Genomic DNA, 17,933 nt, shown 5'->3' with positions numbered 1-17,933 from the left:
AGTTGATTGGTGAAAGAGATACCCGAGTGTGGCCTCATCACGACAGTAGAGGAGGTCATAGATGGACTTACTGGAATGGGAAGTGGAATTAAAATGGGTGGCTAAAAAGCAGGATCTCCCAGTTCAATTTCTTGAACTTCTGGTAATGGCCCCTACCTCCTTCACTATTCCCCATCCCCTTTGCTCTCTCTCACCTTATCTCCTTGTCTGCCATTGCCCCCCTCAGGTGCTCCTTCCCCTTTTCTTTCTACCATGGCTTTCTGTCCTCTCTTATTTGATTCTCCCTTCTCCAGCCCTGTATCTCTTTCACCAATGAACTGCCCTGCTCTTCAGTTCACCCCTCCTCCCCTCCTCCTCCCGGTTTCACTTATCATTGAGTATTTCTTCCCCCCCCCCCACACTTTTAAATTCCACTCCTCATCCTCAACTTATCATTTGGGACCCTCCAGTCCAGCTGGAGGGTCCCAAAACATAACTGTACCCTTTTTCCATAGCTGTTGCCTGGCCTGCTGAGTTCCTCCAGCATTTTGTGTTTGTTGCTTGGATTTTCAGCATCTACAGATTTTCTCTTCTTTATAACACAATATTGGTACTTTCTAAGTACTTTCACTAAATTCTCAATAGTGACCACCTTTTTCTATACTAACGTCGGGATAACTGGGATATAGTTCTCTCTGTTCTCTCCTTTCTTTCTACTTTTCTACTGGAATTAGATTTGCTACTTCCCAGACCATGGCAATAATTCTAGGATCTGTTGAATTTTGGATGGTGACAACTAGTGCACACATTATCTCTCTAGCTACCACCTTCAGAAGACCTGAATGCAACCCATCAGGTCCTTTTCTGTCATTATGTTCTCCAGTACTGCTGTTCATTTCTTTCAGCTCCTCTTTCATTCTAGGCCCTCTACTATCTCGGAGGGTGTTTTTGTGTCTTCTTTGAAGAGAGACCCAAATCTTTGACTAATAACTCAGCTGTTATTCTCTGATGTATTTTTTTCTTGCTTCTGGGGATCCAAATTAAATTTTGCTTTTTAAATATTAACAGAATTTTTTCCAATCTATTTCTATGTTTATGTTATAAATATTATTTTAAATCCTCATAATTTCCAACTTTGAATGCTTTTATTTCCAAAACAGCGATTTTCTTTGCCTCGTGACCTGCTTTTATCTCCCAATGTGAACTTAGCATGTTATGCAGAATTAATTAACCTGGTTGAGATTCCCTTGCTGCTTTTGGAATGCTGTTAATGAAGATATGAATAAATCTTACTGGATAGTTCACCTTTCACCTTTAGAATACATTAAAAAATTTTAAAAGTGTAATATTTAATGTGTTAAACTTAACAGCAAGTTAAAATCTGATGTATGAATGACTATAAAATTGGCAGTTATCTGGGACCAAAGCTTATGTAGCCAGATCAAGACTAAATTTGACAACCATATGGGAACTTACATATTAGTTCTGGGTTTCACCTTTATTATTAATAATGGTATAGGCGTTGAGTGTATTGATTTATCACTTATTGCAACTAAAAATACTGAAGAGGGAAGTGTACAAGTAGGAAAATATCTTTGGATTTGACTAAGTATTTTAAAACACTGCTTGCATTATAATGTATTTAATTTCTACTTTCAGCTTAAGATGAGGGCGGGAGGAATGAGTGACTCATCAAAATGGAAAAAACAGAAGAAATCGCCGCGTCCTTCTCGTCATGCAAACAAACTTGCAAGTGATCAGCAGTCAGTTCCTGGCCAGGTCTTGCATAGTTCAATAAGTTCTGTACCTCAGCTCCTGAACAATCATTCAGGTATGGTTTATATTTTTATTCATTGTTCTTGAGAAAGGAAACTTTGCAAACAATATTTCTTGTTAAAAGTTCAGAAGAATGAGTAAAACTATCTGCCTTTCAAAATTGATTATTTTCCTTGGGTACCAATATTCTGCATGAACATTAGCTTTGAGAAATTATTTAAATGAGTTGTGGAAGAGTGCTATTTTTCATATGAAGGTGACGCTGAAAGTGAAGGTGCAGGTACTGATTCAATTATATATGAGTGAATAGCTTAAACTCAACCTCAGCCTATAATAGTCTACATTTGGGTCTGAGTAGCTGGATCCTTTTCTTTGGATCTCTGTTAAAGTGGCAGTTACACTCAGGAGAAGCTTTTTCAGAGTGATCGCTGAAATAGTAAATAAGAACTCAAACACAAGTTGACTCCTAATGTGATATGAGAATAAAAATACTTGAATGCCTGTAATTTGAATACTTTTCAAAATGTAACATACTGAGAATGAGTTGATAATAAAGAGTATCTTGTCATCTGTGTGTATGTTGTATTTTGCAATTTAAAGGTGAAGCGTCCTTCCTGGAACAATCTGTTGTAAGTTCAACTATTTCATCTGGAACAACTATTTCTGAAAATCCATCAACACTTTTAAGTCCAGCCACAGACAGTGGTGTGGAATTTTCTTCAAAGACAGCATCAAAGGAAGATCTCACTGACCTTGATCAAGTCACTCCAGCAACCACTCCTTCCGGTGAACCAGGTGAAGAGAAAATGGTTGAGTCACATAGTCAGCAAGAGTCTCAGGTATATCCTATTCAAATATTGTCCTGAAACATTTTGGTGCTTACTGCATTGTTTACATTATGTTTCTAGCACTCTGAACCTTCAAGCCATGCCACCCCACTTAAACCTAACTTAATCAGGGGACAATTTATATGACCAATTAATCTACCTGGTATGTCTTTGGACTGTGGGAGGAAACCGGAGGACATGCAGAAAACTCCTTACAGAATGCCGCTGCAACTGGACTCTGGAATGCCCTGAGTTGTAATAGTGTTGTGCTAAATGCTACGCTGCCGTGGTGCCCAGGTTATTATGACACGGATAGTGGAAGAATAAGTAACATGCATATTATTTTGGAAAATACATTTTAATTTAGTAACCTTGTAGTTATAGTCTGTGTCCTTGAAGAATTACTTGGCATACGGTCCTTGCAAAGCACAGTCCCATCTTCAAATTCTCTGTATAGTTCCAGTTTGTGCTGATCCTATCCAGAATTTTTAACTTTGATCTCTGCTATCAGGCTACATTGAAGGGAAACAAAAGCATTAAGGACATCTTGTATGGTTGTGACAAAGATAATTTCCCTCGTCATCCTCTTTTTAATGTATCTGCCTCCTTTGAAATGATTGATCCAGAACCTTTCCATTCTTGTCTATATGTTGGCATCCAAACTCTGCTGGTTATATCTTGAACCTAGTCAATTGTTATTAGGGATTAGCCTATCGTGGATATTTACTAAATCTGTTTCTCCAGTTGATTAATGCTTTTTTGTTTTTTCTCAGCAATCTACTGACCTTTGGTAACGTTCTTCAAAGCACAGCAGTAGCTTCCACATATATGCATATGCCACCCCCTTCATTTGCTTCTTCACTGCCTTTAACTTGTTAATTTGTGTATTTTAATACTGGACAAGTAGAAATTTCCAATTGAACCTTACCTATACTTCAACAGAGATTGCTGGCAGTTTTTGGCTGAATTGATTGCAAAACAAGGCAAATTCTGGGCCTAATGTGCAGGTAATTAGGTCAAGCTAAAGGAAGTAATAAAAGAAAATCACACTAAGTAATGCTGCTGCCTTTTAATTCCAGTGGACCCAGGTTCAATCTTGGCCTCCAGTTCTGCCCAATTTCCCTTTGATTGTGTGGTTTTCTTCCCACATCTCAAAGACTTGCTGGTTATAGGTTAACTGGGGGATTGTAATTACCCCCTTGTGTAAATGAATGGTAGGGGAATCAGAATGTTGTTGATGGACTTGAGAGCCAGTTGGCTGCAGGTAAATATGCGAAAGAACAAAATTGCCTTGAGCTGGTTTAGGTTGATTATAAATAAAGTGTAAGTTACTGGTAATTTTGTTACAAAAAATTGCAGTACAGTTTGTTTCTTCAGTTTGCTTAATTTTTATTTGAACTGAAAAATTATCCATAAAACATACATTTTTTATCTTCTGTCTATTGTCTACTTCCCTCCCTTCCCTTCCCTTCTATTATCTACAAAAACAGTTTATTCCATATGTTCATTAACTTGGTAATAGTTATCACTGAATAATATTTACTCCTCATCTTCTGAGCTTATACGCACAGCTTTTTGTTAAACATATGATCATATCATACTTAACCTCTTTTAATCTATGGATGTGTTAGCAGTGGCTAAGTAAGTTTTAAAAGCTTCTTGATACTAACGATAGAAAATTTGCTGTTAATTTTTTTGGTAGAGCGAGCTGCTTTTTTTGGTAGCCATCTAGTTTTGGGTTGGGAGAGTGGGGTGTGTTCTCCAGTTCCAACACCACTCACTGTTTCCTTTGCTTTCCTCTGTTACTCAGGACATGTTTCTGTTTTGATTCTACGAATCTATGTTTACATTTTTGCTCCCAGACTGTTATTGTACTGCTTGACTTTTTATATGCCTACTGCCTTCTATGCACTAACAATTAATAATGGTTAATACACTTAAATTTGTGAGCTGGAATGTAAAGGGATTGAATCACCCTGTTAAAAGAAGGAAGATCTTCTCACATATTAAACAACTCAAAGCGGACATTGCTTTCCTTCAAGAAACTCATATTCGTTGTTCTGATAACTCCCGGCTTTTGTCAAAGTGGGCGGGTCAGCATTTTCATTCATCCTTTGCTGCCAAAGCTGGGGGGGGGGGGGGGGTTCTCCATCCTTATTAACTCAAATATTCCTTTTGAACTCCATAATAAGATATCTGATACAAATGGCCGTTTTGTTATTGTTTCTGGTAAACTATATAATACTAAAGTTGTACTAGCAAACCTGTATGCCCCCAATTTTGATGATGTTAATTTTTTTGAATGTTTTTTCTCCTCACTACCAGACTTAAACTCATACTTTCTTATACTGGGTGGTGATTTCAATTGTTGGTTAGATCCTAGTTTGGATCGATCGTCCTCTGTTACTAGACCACCTACTAAATCTGCCTCAGCTATTCAATCGTTTCTCTCTAATTACGGTATCTCTGATATATGGCGTTTCCTTCATCCTACTGAGAGAGATTATTGTTTTTTTTCACATGTTCACCATACCTTTACTAGAATTGACTACTTCTTACTCGACAATCAACTCATTCCATTTGTCTATTCTTGTGATTATCAGAGTATACTGATTTCTGACCATGCCCCAATTACTCTGTCTTTAAATTTTCCTGGCCTTCCTCAGAGGAATAAACACTGGCGGTTTGACTCGGCGGTTACTATCGGATGATGATTTTCTAAAATTTATCAAGGATCAGATAACCTTTTATTTTAACACCAATACATCACCTGAAGTTTCATCCCAGATTGTCTGGGATGCCATGAAAGCATATCTGAGGGGTTAAATAATCTCCTATACAGCAAATCTTAATAGAAAGTCCTGTGCAGATCGATTAGACCTCATTAATCAGATTAAAGAATTGGATCATCTGTATGCTCAAACTAAGAATCCTGAACTATACAAGAAACGTGTAGAACTTCAAACTAAATTTAATCTTCTGTCCACTTAACCTGTCGAACGCCAACTTCTTGAAAGTAAGAGTCGTTTTTATATTCATGGTGACAAATCTGGTAAATTTCTATCCAATCAGCTGAGGTGTTCCAAAGCCAAACAACATATTACAAAGATCCGGAAGGAGAATGGAGACCTTACATCGGATCACTTAGAAATCAATGACGCATTTAAAAATTTCTATTCTCGACTTTATTCCTCTGAATCTTTGAATGACAATATCTCTATCGATCATTTTTTAAATAATCTGAATATTCCTTCGCTTTCATCTGATTTTAAAGCCAAACTTAATGCGCCTATATCATCAGAAGAAATATCTTCTGCAATTTCTGCATTGTCCTCAAGGAAATCTCCTGGACCTGATGGGTTTCCCGTAGAATTTTATAAATCATTCTCTTCACTTCTCTCCCCTCAGTTACTTTCAGTATTATCTGACTCGTTTAACTATGGCAAATTGCCACCCTCTTTTAATGAGGCTTCTATTATTCTTTTATTAAAAAAGGGTAAAGACCCAACGGAGTGTTCCTCGTATAGGTCAATTTCATTGCTTAATGTTGATGTTAAAATCTTGGCCAAAGTTTTGGCTTATAGATTAGAAACTGTTATTCCCTCTATTACTTCTGATGATCAAACTGGTTTTATTAAAAACCGTCTTCCTTTTTTTAACATTCGGCGTTTATTTCACGCCACCAAGCAGGATAGAACCAGCGTTTAAGCCGCCACCAAGCAGGATAGAACCAGACTACAGCGCACAGTGAGGACTGCCGAGCGCATCATTGGAGCCTCCCTGCCCTCTATTGTGGACCTGTACTCTTCCAGGTTGAAGAAGAGGGCGGGGAACATCATAAAGGACTCCTCCCATCCTGCGCACAGACTGTTTGATCCGCTTCCGTCTGGTAGGCGCTTCAGATCCCTCCAGACTAAGACTAATAGGCACTGGAGAAGTTTTTTCCCTACTGCGGTCACTTTGCTGAACAGTTAACTGCCGGTTAACTGTCGGCTAACTATTACTTGGATTGCACTACCTGTATGTATAATCTATATTTTCATTTATATTCATCATTATTATTGTTATGAGCAGAGAGACAACATCTGCCGGAAGTAAATTCCTTGTATGTGCATAGGTACTTGGTGGTTAAAGTCTGATTCTGATTCTGATTCTGATTTAACATTTTATATTCACCTCCAACTGGGATTCCTGAATGTGTTATTTCCCTTGATGCGGAGAAAGCATTTGATCGTATAGAGTGGAACTACCTTTTTGCACTTTTAGAAAAATTTGACTTCGGTCAAAGTTTTATCTCTTGGATCAAATTGCTGTACTTGTGTCCTACTGCCTCTGTTTTAACTAATTCTCAGAAATCCCAGTTATTTAACCTCAAACGTGGCAACCATCAGGGATGCCCTTTAAGTCCCTTTCTCTTTGATTTGGCTATAGAACCTTTGGTGATAGCTTTTCGAAATTGTCCTGAACTGACCGGGATTTGGAGAGGGGGTGTTGAGCATAAAGTTTCTCTTTATGCTGGTGACTTATTACTTTTTCTTTCAAATCCGTCTACATCCTTACCTCCAATGTTTTCACTTCTTGACCAGTTTAGCCAGTTCTCTGGATATAAACTTAATTTACATAAGAGCAAACTTTTCCCAATTAATAAAGAAGCACAAGAATTAACATTTCGTGATCTCCCCTTTAAAGTAGTCCACAATCAATTTACTTATCTTGGGATTACAGTCACAAGGAAGTTTAAAGATCTCTTTCGTGAAAATTTTGCCAATCTTTCATATACTATTAAACAGAGTCTGTTACAATGGTCACCTCTATCTATGTCTTTGGTAGGTCGTATTAATGTTGTTAAAATGTATGTTCTCCCTAAACTTTTATATTTATTTCAATCAATCCCAATTTTTATTCCTAAGTCTTTTTTTGATTCCTTAGACTCTATTATTTTGTCATATCTGTGGAAGGATAAGCGCTCTAGAATTAACAAAGTTTATCTCCAAAAATCTAAAAAAGAGGGTGGCATGGCTTTGCCTAGCTTTCGTTTATATTATTGGGCAGCCAATATACGTTGTGCTACCTTTTGGTCTTTTTTCCATGGCCAACCTGAGTGCCCTAACTGGGTGGCAATGGAGTTGAGCTCCACTAAAGAATTATCTATCTCTACACTTCTCGGCTCTGTACTCCCTAGTAGTTTGTCCAGACTAATAGTTAATCCTCTTGTCAGACACACTTTGCGTATATGGGCTCAGTTTAGGAAATTTTATGGTTTCCATGGTTTTTCCTTTTCTAGCCCTATCTTACATAATCACCTTTTTTTTACCTACTACGTATGACTCAGCCTTCCATGATTGGTATAGGAAGGGCATTAGACATTTTGAAGATCTTTTTATTGATAATCGCTTCGCCTCTTTTTAACAGCTCTCTGCTAAGTTCAATCTGCTTAATGCTCATTTTTTTAGATATCTCCAAATTAGACACTTTATTACTCCTTTAATCCCTAACTTGCCTGAAATGCCTGAGAAAAATGTTATGGACTTATTTCTTTCTATTAATCCACTAGGTAAAGGTTTAATATAATTTATTCGTGATAAATTAGCAGCCCTACGACGTGCCCCTGTGGATAAAATTAAAATGGCGTGGGAGCATGATTTAAGTACCTCTTTATCCGATGAGACTTGGGACTCGATTCTCAAATCGGTTAATTCAACCTCTCTTTGTGCTCGCCATTGCCTTTTACAGTTTAAGATCGTTCATAGAGCCCATATGTCTAAATCTAAATTATCTCGATTTTACCCTAACATCAGTCCGCTTTGTGATAAATACAAAAGGGGCGAGGCCTCTCTCATTCATATGTACTGGTTTTGTCCTAGCTTGGAGAAATTTTGGAAAGATGTCTTCATAACGTTATCGTATATTCTGAATCACCACCTAGAACCTAACCCTTTAATTGCTTTGTTCGGTTTCTGGGGTGAGACAGATTTATGTCTGAGTTCGAATATTATCTTTTGCCTCTCTCCTGGCTAGATGTTTAATCCTCCTTAGATGGAGAGATGTTGCCCCGCCCACACATGCTCAATGGCTTAATGATATTATGGCCTGCTTAGACCTTGAAAAAATTCATTATTCAGTCCTTAATTCGGATTTAAAGTTCTATAAGGTCTGGGGACCTTTTATTGAGTGCTTTCATAACCTTCCTCTTGACTAAGGTCTTTTTTCGGTCCCTTGCTTTCAGCTTTTTTTTTGTAGTAGGCATTAATATCTTCTGTTGCTAAGTGTATTTACAGTTTTGGGGGCTCGATTGTCCTGATTTATATTCTCTATATTGTGTTGTGGTTGGTCTGGAGTTATTTTTTGTTGCGGGGCTTGGGGAGGATACTAATTTTACATGTCTTCAATTTGTGTGCTTTCTCAATTATTTTTCCTTGTATCATATTATTATTGTATGTTTATTTTTGCACTGTATCAACGTTCTTCATTTTGATCCGGGGTTTTTTTTATCTGTAGCTATGTAGAAAATGTATAAAAAAACTAATAAAAAAAAGATTTGCTGTTGTTGTTCATGGGTAGTGAGCATTCCTATTCCTCAAATAGATGCACATCTCACAACTATACAGTTATGGCACAGATTTACAGCTAGCAGGACTGCAGCCTTGCAACTACAACAACCTGTGTTTAAACTTAAACTTTGGTAAAGTCTCCCTGCAGTTTGCATGTTCTCCCTGTAACCTTTCTCATCCCTAAGACATGGGTTGGAAGGTTACCTGGCCACTATAAATTCCTCATAATGTGAAGCTCAGTGATAGAAACCGGGGTGGGGGGGGGGGGGTGGGGTTGTTAATCAGACCGTGGGAGGAATAACAATGTGGGCATTAATGTAGGGCGAGTTCAGCTGGATATTTGATGATTGGCATGTTCTCAGTGAACTGTAGGGCCTGTTTGTGTGACTCCATGTAGGAAGTTTGAATTTTGTTTCATTGAATTATGACAAAATATTTTTGTTGTACAAATTGAACTGACCTGAAACTTGTTAATTTTCTTTAAGAATGTTGGAAGATTGGATGAATTTTTGCCCAAGGAAGAGAAAGCACAATCAACATCAGTTGAGTCTATTCCAGAAGTGTTAGAAGATCGTGATTCACTCACAGAAATATCTGACACTGCCTCAATCCATGAAGTACACGATATGGATTACGTTAACCCTCATGGGGTTAGGTTTACACAGTCAACTCAGAAGGAAGGTTTGTGTTTGCATATCTTGAATTGAAACAATGAATCAAATGGAGATGGAATAGTTCCTCTTAAATCTGATCGTTTATCAAATATCTAACGTTTTTAGACCTACCCTATTGTCTGAAATGGAAACTTGTAAATAGTCTTTTTGATTTATGTTCAGATTGTTCTGTTCTTGTTTTTCATTGGTAGACAATAATATTTCATTCAAAATAGTGCTGGAATCATTGTATTCATAACTCAATTTAATTAGTACTTAAAACTAAAGTGAGAGTATAGTTAACACTAAGGAAGAATTCAAGAAAACGAAAAACCATCAAATTGAGCATCGAAGTAACAGCCTAAATTTAATATACATAAGCTGACTGTAGGAAACACAAGCGTCGTCTACAATTCCTGAAGTTGAAAGAAAGGAACAGAAGCACAAAAGATTTTACTACTTTTGGGACAGGATATTATGTCAAAAGACAACTACAAAATCCTGTGATTTGCCTGTTGGTGAACAATTCAAGAAGGTACAAGTTAACATTTTGTAGGATCTTATCAGGCCATGCTTAAAGTACTGATGCAAGTTTTGCCTTACTGTAAACAGAAAGACACAGAAACACATTGAGAAAGTGCAAGAATAGATTAGAGTGATCATACTAAAGAGATGGTAGTTATTAGGCAAGTTTGAGCAGATTTGGGATTTTATTATACAGTTAATAATGTAAGATCTTTGCCATTATGAATAGATTGGATACTGATATTGAACTGAAATCTTCCAATTCTGCCAAATTCAAAAATGAGACCATAAATAAAATACATTCACCAGTGAATTCAATTTTCTTTCCTTATTTGAGAAATGGAGGTAGGGTGTGCAGTGCAGGTTCAATAGTTTGAGTCAGATATGAAGGAACTATCTAATGAAAGCAAGATTTAAGTAGATTTCTATTCCCAAGCAAAATGAGTAGTAATCTTACTGAAAAATGTAAAATTCTGATGGAACTTGACAGGGTAGATGCTGAGATGGTGTTTGCTCCTGGATGTCGCCAAAGAGGGCTGTGGAGGCCAAAGTCATTGTGTATATTGAAGGAAGGGAGTAATAGGTTCTTGATTGCAAGGAGGTTATGGGATACAGGGAGAAGGCAGGAGAATGGAAAAAACAGCCATGATTGAACAGTGGAGCAGACTCAATGTGCCAAATTGCCGTATTGTGCTCCTTTATCAAATGGCTTATGCATGAATCCAGAATCAGGGCACAGTGTCTCTGAAGATGGTATTATCTTTTCAAGAAAGTGATGTGGAGGAGCTTTTCCTTTTGTAGAAAAGGATTGTACATCTTTATAATTCTAATCCATGGAGTTGTGAATGTTTGGTTACTTCACATATTGAAGACTTTTCAGATTTTTGGACTTCAGGAGAATCAAGGTTTATGTGGATCAACGAGAGAAGTGGAGTTGAGGCCAAAATCTGATTAGCCGCAGACTTAATGAATAGTGGCATGGTTGATGAACAAAATGACCTAATACTCCTCTTTTAATTTACCTTTGAACGCGAAACATCTTTACTCAGTGATTCTAATGTAAAAGTCACTACCATAGTACAGTAAGTGGTTACGGGTGCCTTTCGATGCTTTCAAAATAAAATTAGATGAGCATGTGAGAGTAAAGAGATAGAAAGACCTATTGAATGGCTGAGTTGAAATAGATGAAAAGCCTGAAGGCTCATGTTGAATATATTTTAAAATTTAGATTAATATCAGTGTGTCTTTCTCAGGTGCAGCTTTGGTTCCATATGGGTTACCATGTATACGAGAGCTGTTCCGTTTCCTCATATCCCTAACCAATCCACACGACCGTCATAATTCTGATGTGATGATTCATGTGGGTTTACAGTTGCTTACCATCGCACTGGAATCAGCGCCTATTGCTAATTATACATCATTGCTAGGTCTTGTTAAAGATGAGCTCTGCCGACACCTGTTCCAGGTAGGAATGCTGAAATGCACAACCTTTTGTGATTGAGCACACTTAATTGCTTTGCATTGTAGTGTAAATGTTTCATGCCATTTATTTTACAGCTGCTAATTGTGGAACGTCTTAATTTATATGCCACTTCTCTCAGGCTGTGCTTCCTGTTATTTGAGAGTATGAGGCAACATCTTAAGTTTCAACTTGAGGTAGGTGAAATTTAATGCATTTTAGCCTAGAATTCCTGATAGTTTGAATCTGCTTTGCAAGAATACTCATGGCAACCAATAATGATGGATGTTGTAATTCTCATTTAATTTTGTTGCAAAGATCTTATAGTTCTTTAGTTCAGTACACCAAATTTTTGCACATTACACTTTGAAACTCATTTCAAACTTGGTGATGAACAAATTGGATTATTTTCAATCTTCAGAGGATTATGTTGTTTGTAGCAGAAAATCATATGTGAAATGTGGTAACCTGTATAGCTGGCTAGACTGAAGGGATTTGAATTCAAAAACACTTGGATTATAAAATGGATCTCTGTAATGATTAATATAATGTTGAATATTTGAGCAGTTATGAAGTAGTTTATAATGAATTGCACTCCAACTAATTTTTCTGTCTTGATCATTGATCAAAAACATTTTCAATGTTTACCTTTATAATGGTTTCCCTAAGGATATATTTAAAGATTTAATTTTCATTTTTGTTTAGCAGATAATTTTCTGTACTGTTCCTGTTCTGAGCTTTTCTCAGTAAGTGTGTAGACACACTTAATTAGTATGTATGTAAAGAATGCTGGTGCCTCAAGAATGATCATCTCACTACCCAACCAGAATTCCTGACTGAATTCATATGTACACTCCTTACTAACAGCTTAGGATGCTGCCTTCAAGTTCGGTGTCATAACAGTTCTCAGAGCAGCCAGGAGAAATCTCATTTTAGGCATCAAGAGGGCAAAAACCGCCTACACACACGCAAAAAAAACCTGTCTGACAATGATCACCAGTGTATGTGGCTGAGCATCAAGGGCATTACTGACTATGCGAGGATAAACAGCGTCGACTGTACACCTCCCTCCCTGATGCTCTTAACAACTTTGTGCATGTTTTGAGGCATGCAACACAATGCTGGCCCCCTCTCAGGTGAGCAGCCTCTGTCTGTAACAGCAGCAGACATCAGAAGGACTCTACAGAGATTCGAGAGTAAGACGACCGGGACAGATGACATCCCAGACCAGCTCACTGACATGTTCATGGACATCTTCGGCATTTCACTCACTCAGGCTGCTGTCCCCACAATTTCAAATCAACCGCCATCATAACTGTATCAAAGAACTTCTACACCTTCAGATATAAATAACTACTGCCCAATGGCACTGATGCCAGTCATCATGAAATGCTTTGAACAGTTGATAATGGCATATATCACCAATATGCTTAATGACATACCATATGACATCTATGACATACCCCTGGGTCTGACACACCTACAAAACAAGGACACTTATGTTAGAATGCTGTTTCTGGATTTCAGTTTATCATTCAACTTAATTGTCCCAAAAACCTTGGTAAACAAGTTCCTATTTGGTGTAAATACACCACTGTGCAACTGGATATTGGACTTCCTAATAAACAGAGCTCAGATTGAATGCACAAACGCTCCTGCCTTCCTCAGTATCCTCAACAAGTGTGCCCCCTCCACCCCCAGGCTGTGTGCTGAGCCCATTGCTGTACACTCTGCTCACAATGACTGCATTGCCAAATAGCCGAGCAGTCACATTGTCAAGTTCGGCAATAACATGACAGTGGTGGGACTCATCGTGAACAATGATGGCCTACAGAGAGGAGGTAGAAGAGCTTGAAGCCCTTGTTCCAGGCAAATAACCTCTTCCTTAATATCACGAAGACTAAGGAGATAGTTATCAACTTCAAGAGCATTCACACCACTCACATGACCCTTTACATAGGTGGCAAAGCAATGGAAACTGCAAGCATCAGAGCCCACATCGCACATAACCTCTCGTGGTCCCAGAAGATGTCCTACACAGTCAAGAAAGCTCAGTAATGCCTCCATTTTCTGAGGAGGCTGAAGAGAGCTGGACTTTGCACATCCATATTCCTGTCATTCCACAAATGTGCAATAGGGAGCATCCTGACAAGCTGCATCATTGCTTATTCGCCATCAGGGACATACATACAGAAAGCTGTTGGAAAAGGGCCAGCAACATCTTGAAGGATCCCATATAGTCTGCTCATGGATTGTTTGCCTCATTCCCATTTGGAGGAGGCTACGTATCATCCACACCAGGACTACCAGACTCGAAAACAGTTACTTTTCCCAAGCAGTAAGGCTCATCAACACCTCCACCCACTAACTCCACTACTGCTTTATTATTTCAAGTCATTCATCTTAATTACAGCCTAGCATCACTTTCTGAATGTACAATCAACCTATGTATATAAGCTATCTTATGCATTTATATTTATTTGTTTATTATTATTGTTGTGTTCCTTACCTTTTGTGGGTTTTTTTGTGCTACATTGGACCCAGAGTAGGAATTATTTTGTTGTATACAGGAAATAATATTAAACAATCTTGAGTCTCCTTGTACTAGCAAAGAACCCAAATTCAGCTTGTCCAGTTTTTAATATATAATTTCATTTGATCTTCCATCTAGCAAGTTATCATGTAATGTGGCCAATGTCAATTTGTTTGAAAGGCTTTGCCTTCCACTGAGATGTCTTGTCCTGGTAGATAAGTTGTATTAGTTTCAGAAATCAAATTTGCGCAACTTTTAGCGAACTAGTACAACTTAGTAGTTTACATATTGTAGAAGTCTGAAGCATGACACAAGTTTTTTATAGATATGAATATTTGAATGACATAATACAAATTAAGTGTATGTGACTGATTTTTTTTCTCCCTAGATGTACTTGAAAAAACTAATGGATTTGGTCACCTCAGAGAATCCCAAAATGCCATATGAAATGAAGGAAATGGCCTTGGAGGCATTGGTTCAACTCTGGCGAATCCCAAGCTTTGCCACAGAACTGTACATCAACTTTGACTGTGATTTCTACTGTTGTAATCTTTTTGAAGATCTTACCAAACTCCTTTCGAAGGTACATTTTAATTGATTGACTCAATGGAAGTATTGGCAGTCCATTTTTTAATCTTATTCTGATTGTATATTATCAGTCTGAGGAAAGAAGTTGATCGAGAAATTCGTTAATAATACTATGATAATTGTGTAATAAACATAAACACAGTAAGCTTTTAAAAAGAGATACTGTAGATACTGGGTATCCAGAGCAACACACACTAAATGCTGGAGGAACTCAGCAGGTCGGGCAATATTCATGGAAATGAATGAACAGTTGATGTTTTGTGCTGCGACCCTTCTTCAGGACTGGAAAGGAAGTGGGAGGACACCCGGGCGGGGGGGAGAAGGTGGAGATTGGGAAGGAGGATTAGCAAGAAGGTAATAGGTGATTGGGAAAGGTAAAGGGCTGGAGAAGGAATCTGAGAGGAGAGTGGACCATGGGAGAAAGGGAAGGAGGAGGGGAACTGGGGGGGGGGGGGGAAGGGTGTAGGCAGGCGATGAGAAGAGGCAAGAGGCCAGAGTGGGGAAGGGGAAGGCTAAAAAAAGTTATCAGTAGGAGAAAGTGATGTTCATACCATCAAGTTGGTGGCTACCTAGATGGAGTATGAGGTATTGCTCTTCCACACCAAAATCGGCTTCATTGTGCGAAAAGAGGAGGATACGGACCAACATGTCAGAACGGGAATAGGGATAGAAATTAAAATGGTTGGAAATTCTGCTTTTGGCGGATGGAATGGAGGTGCTTGACAAAGTTGTGTCATAATTTACATCGAGTCTCATAATTGTAGAGGAGGCTGCATCTGGAGCACCAGATACAATTGACAACCCCAACAGATTCATGAGTGAAGTGTTGCTTCATCTGGAATAACACTTTGGGGTGGTGAAAGGGCAGGTTGTAGCATTTCTGTCACTTGCAGGGATATATGCCAGAAGAGTGATTGGTGGGGAGGGTTGAATAGGCAAGGGAATCACAGAGGGAATGATTGCTGCAGAGAGGTGGTGGTAAGGAGGTAAAGATGTAGTTGGTGGTAGGATCCCTTTGAAGATTGTGGAAGTTGTGGAGGTTGATGTGCTTGATATGAAGGTTCATGGGGTGGTAGTTGAGGACAAGGAACTCTATTCCTGTTAAGTTGGCGGGATGATGTGGCAAGTGTGGATGTCTGCGTGATGGAGGAGGTGCACGTGAGCACAGCATCAATATGGAGGAAAGGAAACCCCGTTCTTTTAAGGAGGAAGATGTGGGATCAGATGCGGCAGAGATGAAGGAACTGAGAGAAGGGAATAGCATCGTTACAGGACACAGAGGGGAGAGGTATAGCCATGGGAATCGTCAGCTTTATAAAAGATGTTGGACAGTTTGTCCAGAGATGGAGACAGAGAGATTTAGAATGGGGAGAGAGGTGTCAGAAATGGACCAAGTGAATTTAAGGACATGGTGGAAGTTGGAGGCAAAGTTGATGAAATTGATTAACTTAGCATGGATCCATAAAGCAGCACCAGTGTAGTAGTCAATGTAGTCCAGGAAGAGTTGGGGAGCATTTGAACATTGACTTTCCATGTAGCCAGCAAAAAAACAGGCATAGCTGGGGCCCATGGGTACCCATGGCTACCTCTTGAGTTTGGAGAAAGTGGGAAGACCTGAAGGAGAAATTGTTGAGGGTGAGGACCATTTCTGCCAGACAGAGGAGGGTGGTGGAGGACAGGAACTGTTCGGGTCTTTTGTTGGCAAAGAGGTAGAGAGCCTTAAGAGCAACTTGATAGGGGTAATAGTGTATAGGGACTGAATATTCTACTGTGAAAGTATACAGATTTCCCCTGCTATCTGAAGGTAGAGTGTTCCTATGAAACCGTTCGTAAGCCGAAATGTTGTAAAGCGAAGAAGCAATTACCATTAATTTATATGGGAAATATTTTTGAGCGTTTCCAGACCCAAAAAATAACCTACCAAATCATACCAAATAACACATAAAACCTAAAATAACACTAACATATAGTAAAAGCAGGAATGATATGATAAATATACAGCCTATATAAAGTAGAAATATTGTATGTGCGGTTTAGTTTCACTTATCAAAATCGGGAAGATAGCGAGCCAAGATTGATTTGTAGAAAAAAAATCAGCATGTACACGCTTATGCACGTACACGCATACATACGTACATGTGTACGTACGCACACACATGTGCACACAACTATCCACACAAGGCTTCACGGTCATGGTAGTCTTTCTCGGGGTAAACACACGTATAAAGTGGGCGTCTTTTTTCCTCAAAAGCGAAAATCCTCTGGTTAGCAAAAACAGATACTAATGTAAGTCTTTCGTAACAGCAATCTGTCGTAATGTGAACGTTCGAAAAACGGGGGCCACCTGTACTTTAATATAGAACTAGGAAGACATATACAAGAAGTAATACAGTTTTCAGATTTTCCTTGGTACCAAGTATACTTGCAATCCAGCCTCCATCTGCACTTAAAAATGTATGTTATTTAAGTTTGCTGGATTTTCATAAGCCTTTATCCAAACAAACTTGCTGAAATATTCATAGAAATGTGATTCTTTTGGAATGTTTGTATTTGCAGTTCTACTGAACTAGTTTTTCTGTTTGTATAGAATGCTTTTCCTGTATCTGGACAACTGTACACCACTCACTTGTTGTCACTTGAGGCCTTGTTAACAGTTATTGACAGCACAGAGGCTCATTGCCAAGCTCGAGTTCTCAATAATACTCTGCAACAAGACAGCAAGGATGGAAGTACTCAGACAACAGAAACAAATCAAAGAAAAGAGATCTCTAATGGTAAGGAATAGTTTCTTTGTAGACTGTCTACAAAGGGGTGGGTGCCACCAAAATTCTTATTGTAGAATAATAATGCTCACAAAACTAACTATCGATGTTCAGTTGGAGCTAATTGAAATTATAGAAAACAATTCAAAATCAATTATTTTGCTTTTAAGTCTGTCAGACAATCATTTCAAATAGGCGCAGTGTTAGTTATTTACAAACCCCATTTCCAGAAAAGTTGGGATATTTTCCAAAATGCAATAAAAACAAAAATCTGTGATAT

At 38.4% G+C, this 17,933-nt stretch overlaps 1 protein-coding gene across 6 annotated transcripts in view; it reads left to right on the top strand.

The window, feature by feature from the left end:
- Positions 1 to 17,933, top strand: part of gbf1 (golgi brefeldin A resistant guanine nucleotide exchange factor 1) — a 266,769-nt gene that overhangs the window by 179,768 nt on the left and 69,068 nt on the right. For all 6 annotated transcript variants that reach the window (XM_073025342.1, XM_073025339.1, XM_073025341.1 and 3 more), the window contains 7 exons: positions 1,639 to 1,810; positions 2,356 to 2,594; positions 9,619 to 9,814; positions 11,565 to 11,776; positions 11,869 to 11,967; positions 14,692 to 14,886; positions 17,479 to 17,665. In XM_073025342.1, the coding sequence (XP_072881443.1) occupies positions 1,639 to 1,810; positions 2,356 to 2,594; positions 9,619 to 9,814; positions 11,565 to 11,776; positions 11,869 to 11,967; positions 14,692 to 14,886; positions 17,479 to 17,665 (1,300 nt within the window). The remainder of the gene's footprint in view (positions 1 to 1,638; positions 1,811 to 2,355; positions 2,595 to 9,618; positions 9,815 to 11,564; positions 11,777 to 11,868; positions 11,968 to 14,691; positions 14,887 to 17,478; positions 17,666 to 17,933) is intronic.

This window comes from Hemitrygon akajei, chromosome 21 (assembly GCF_048418815.1).
Source record: "Hemitrygon akajei chromosome 21, sHemAka1.3, whole genome shotgun sequence".
Lineage (NCBI taxonomy): Eukaryota > Metazoa > Chordata > Chondrichthyes > Myliobatiformes > Dasyatidae > Hemitrygon > Hemitrygon akajei.
Note: the sequence above shows the minus strand (reverse complement) of the source record. Positions and strands in the feature narration are given on the sequence as shown.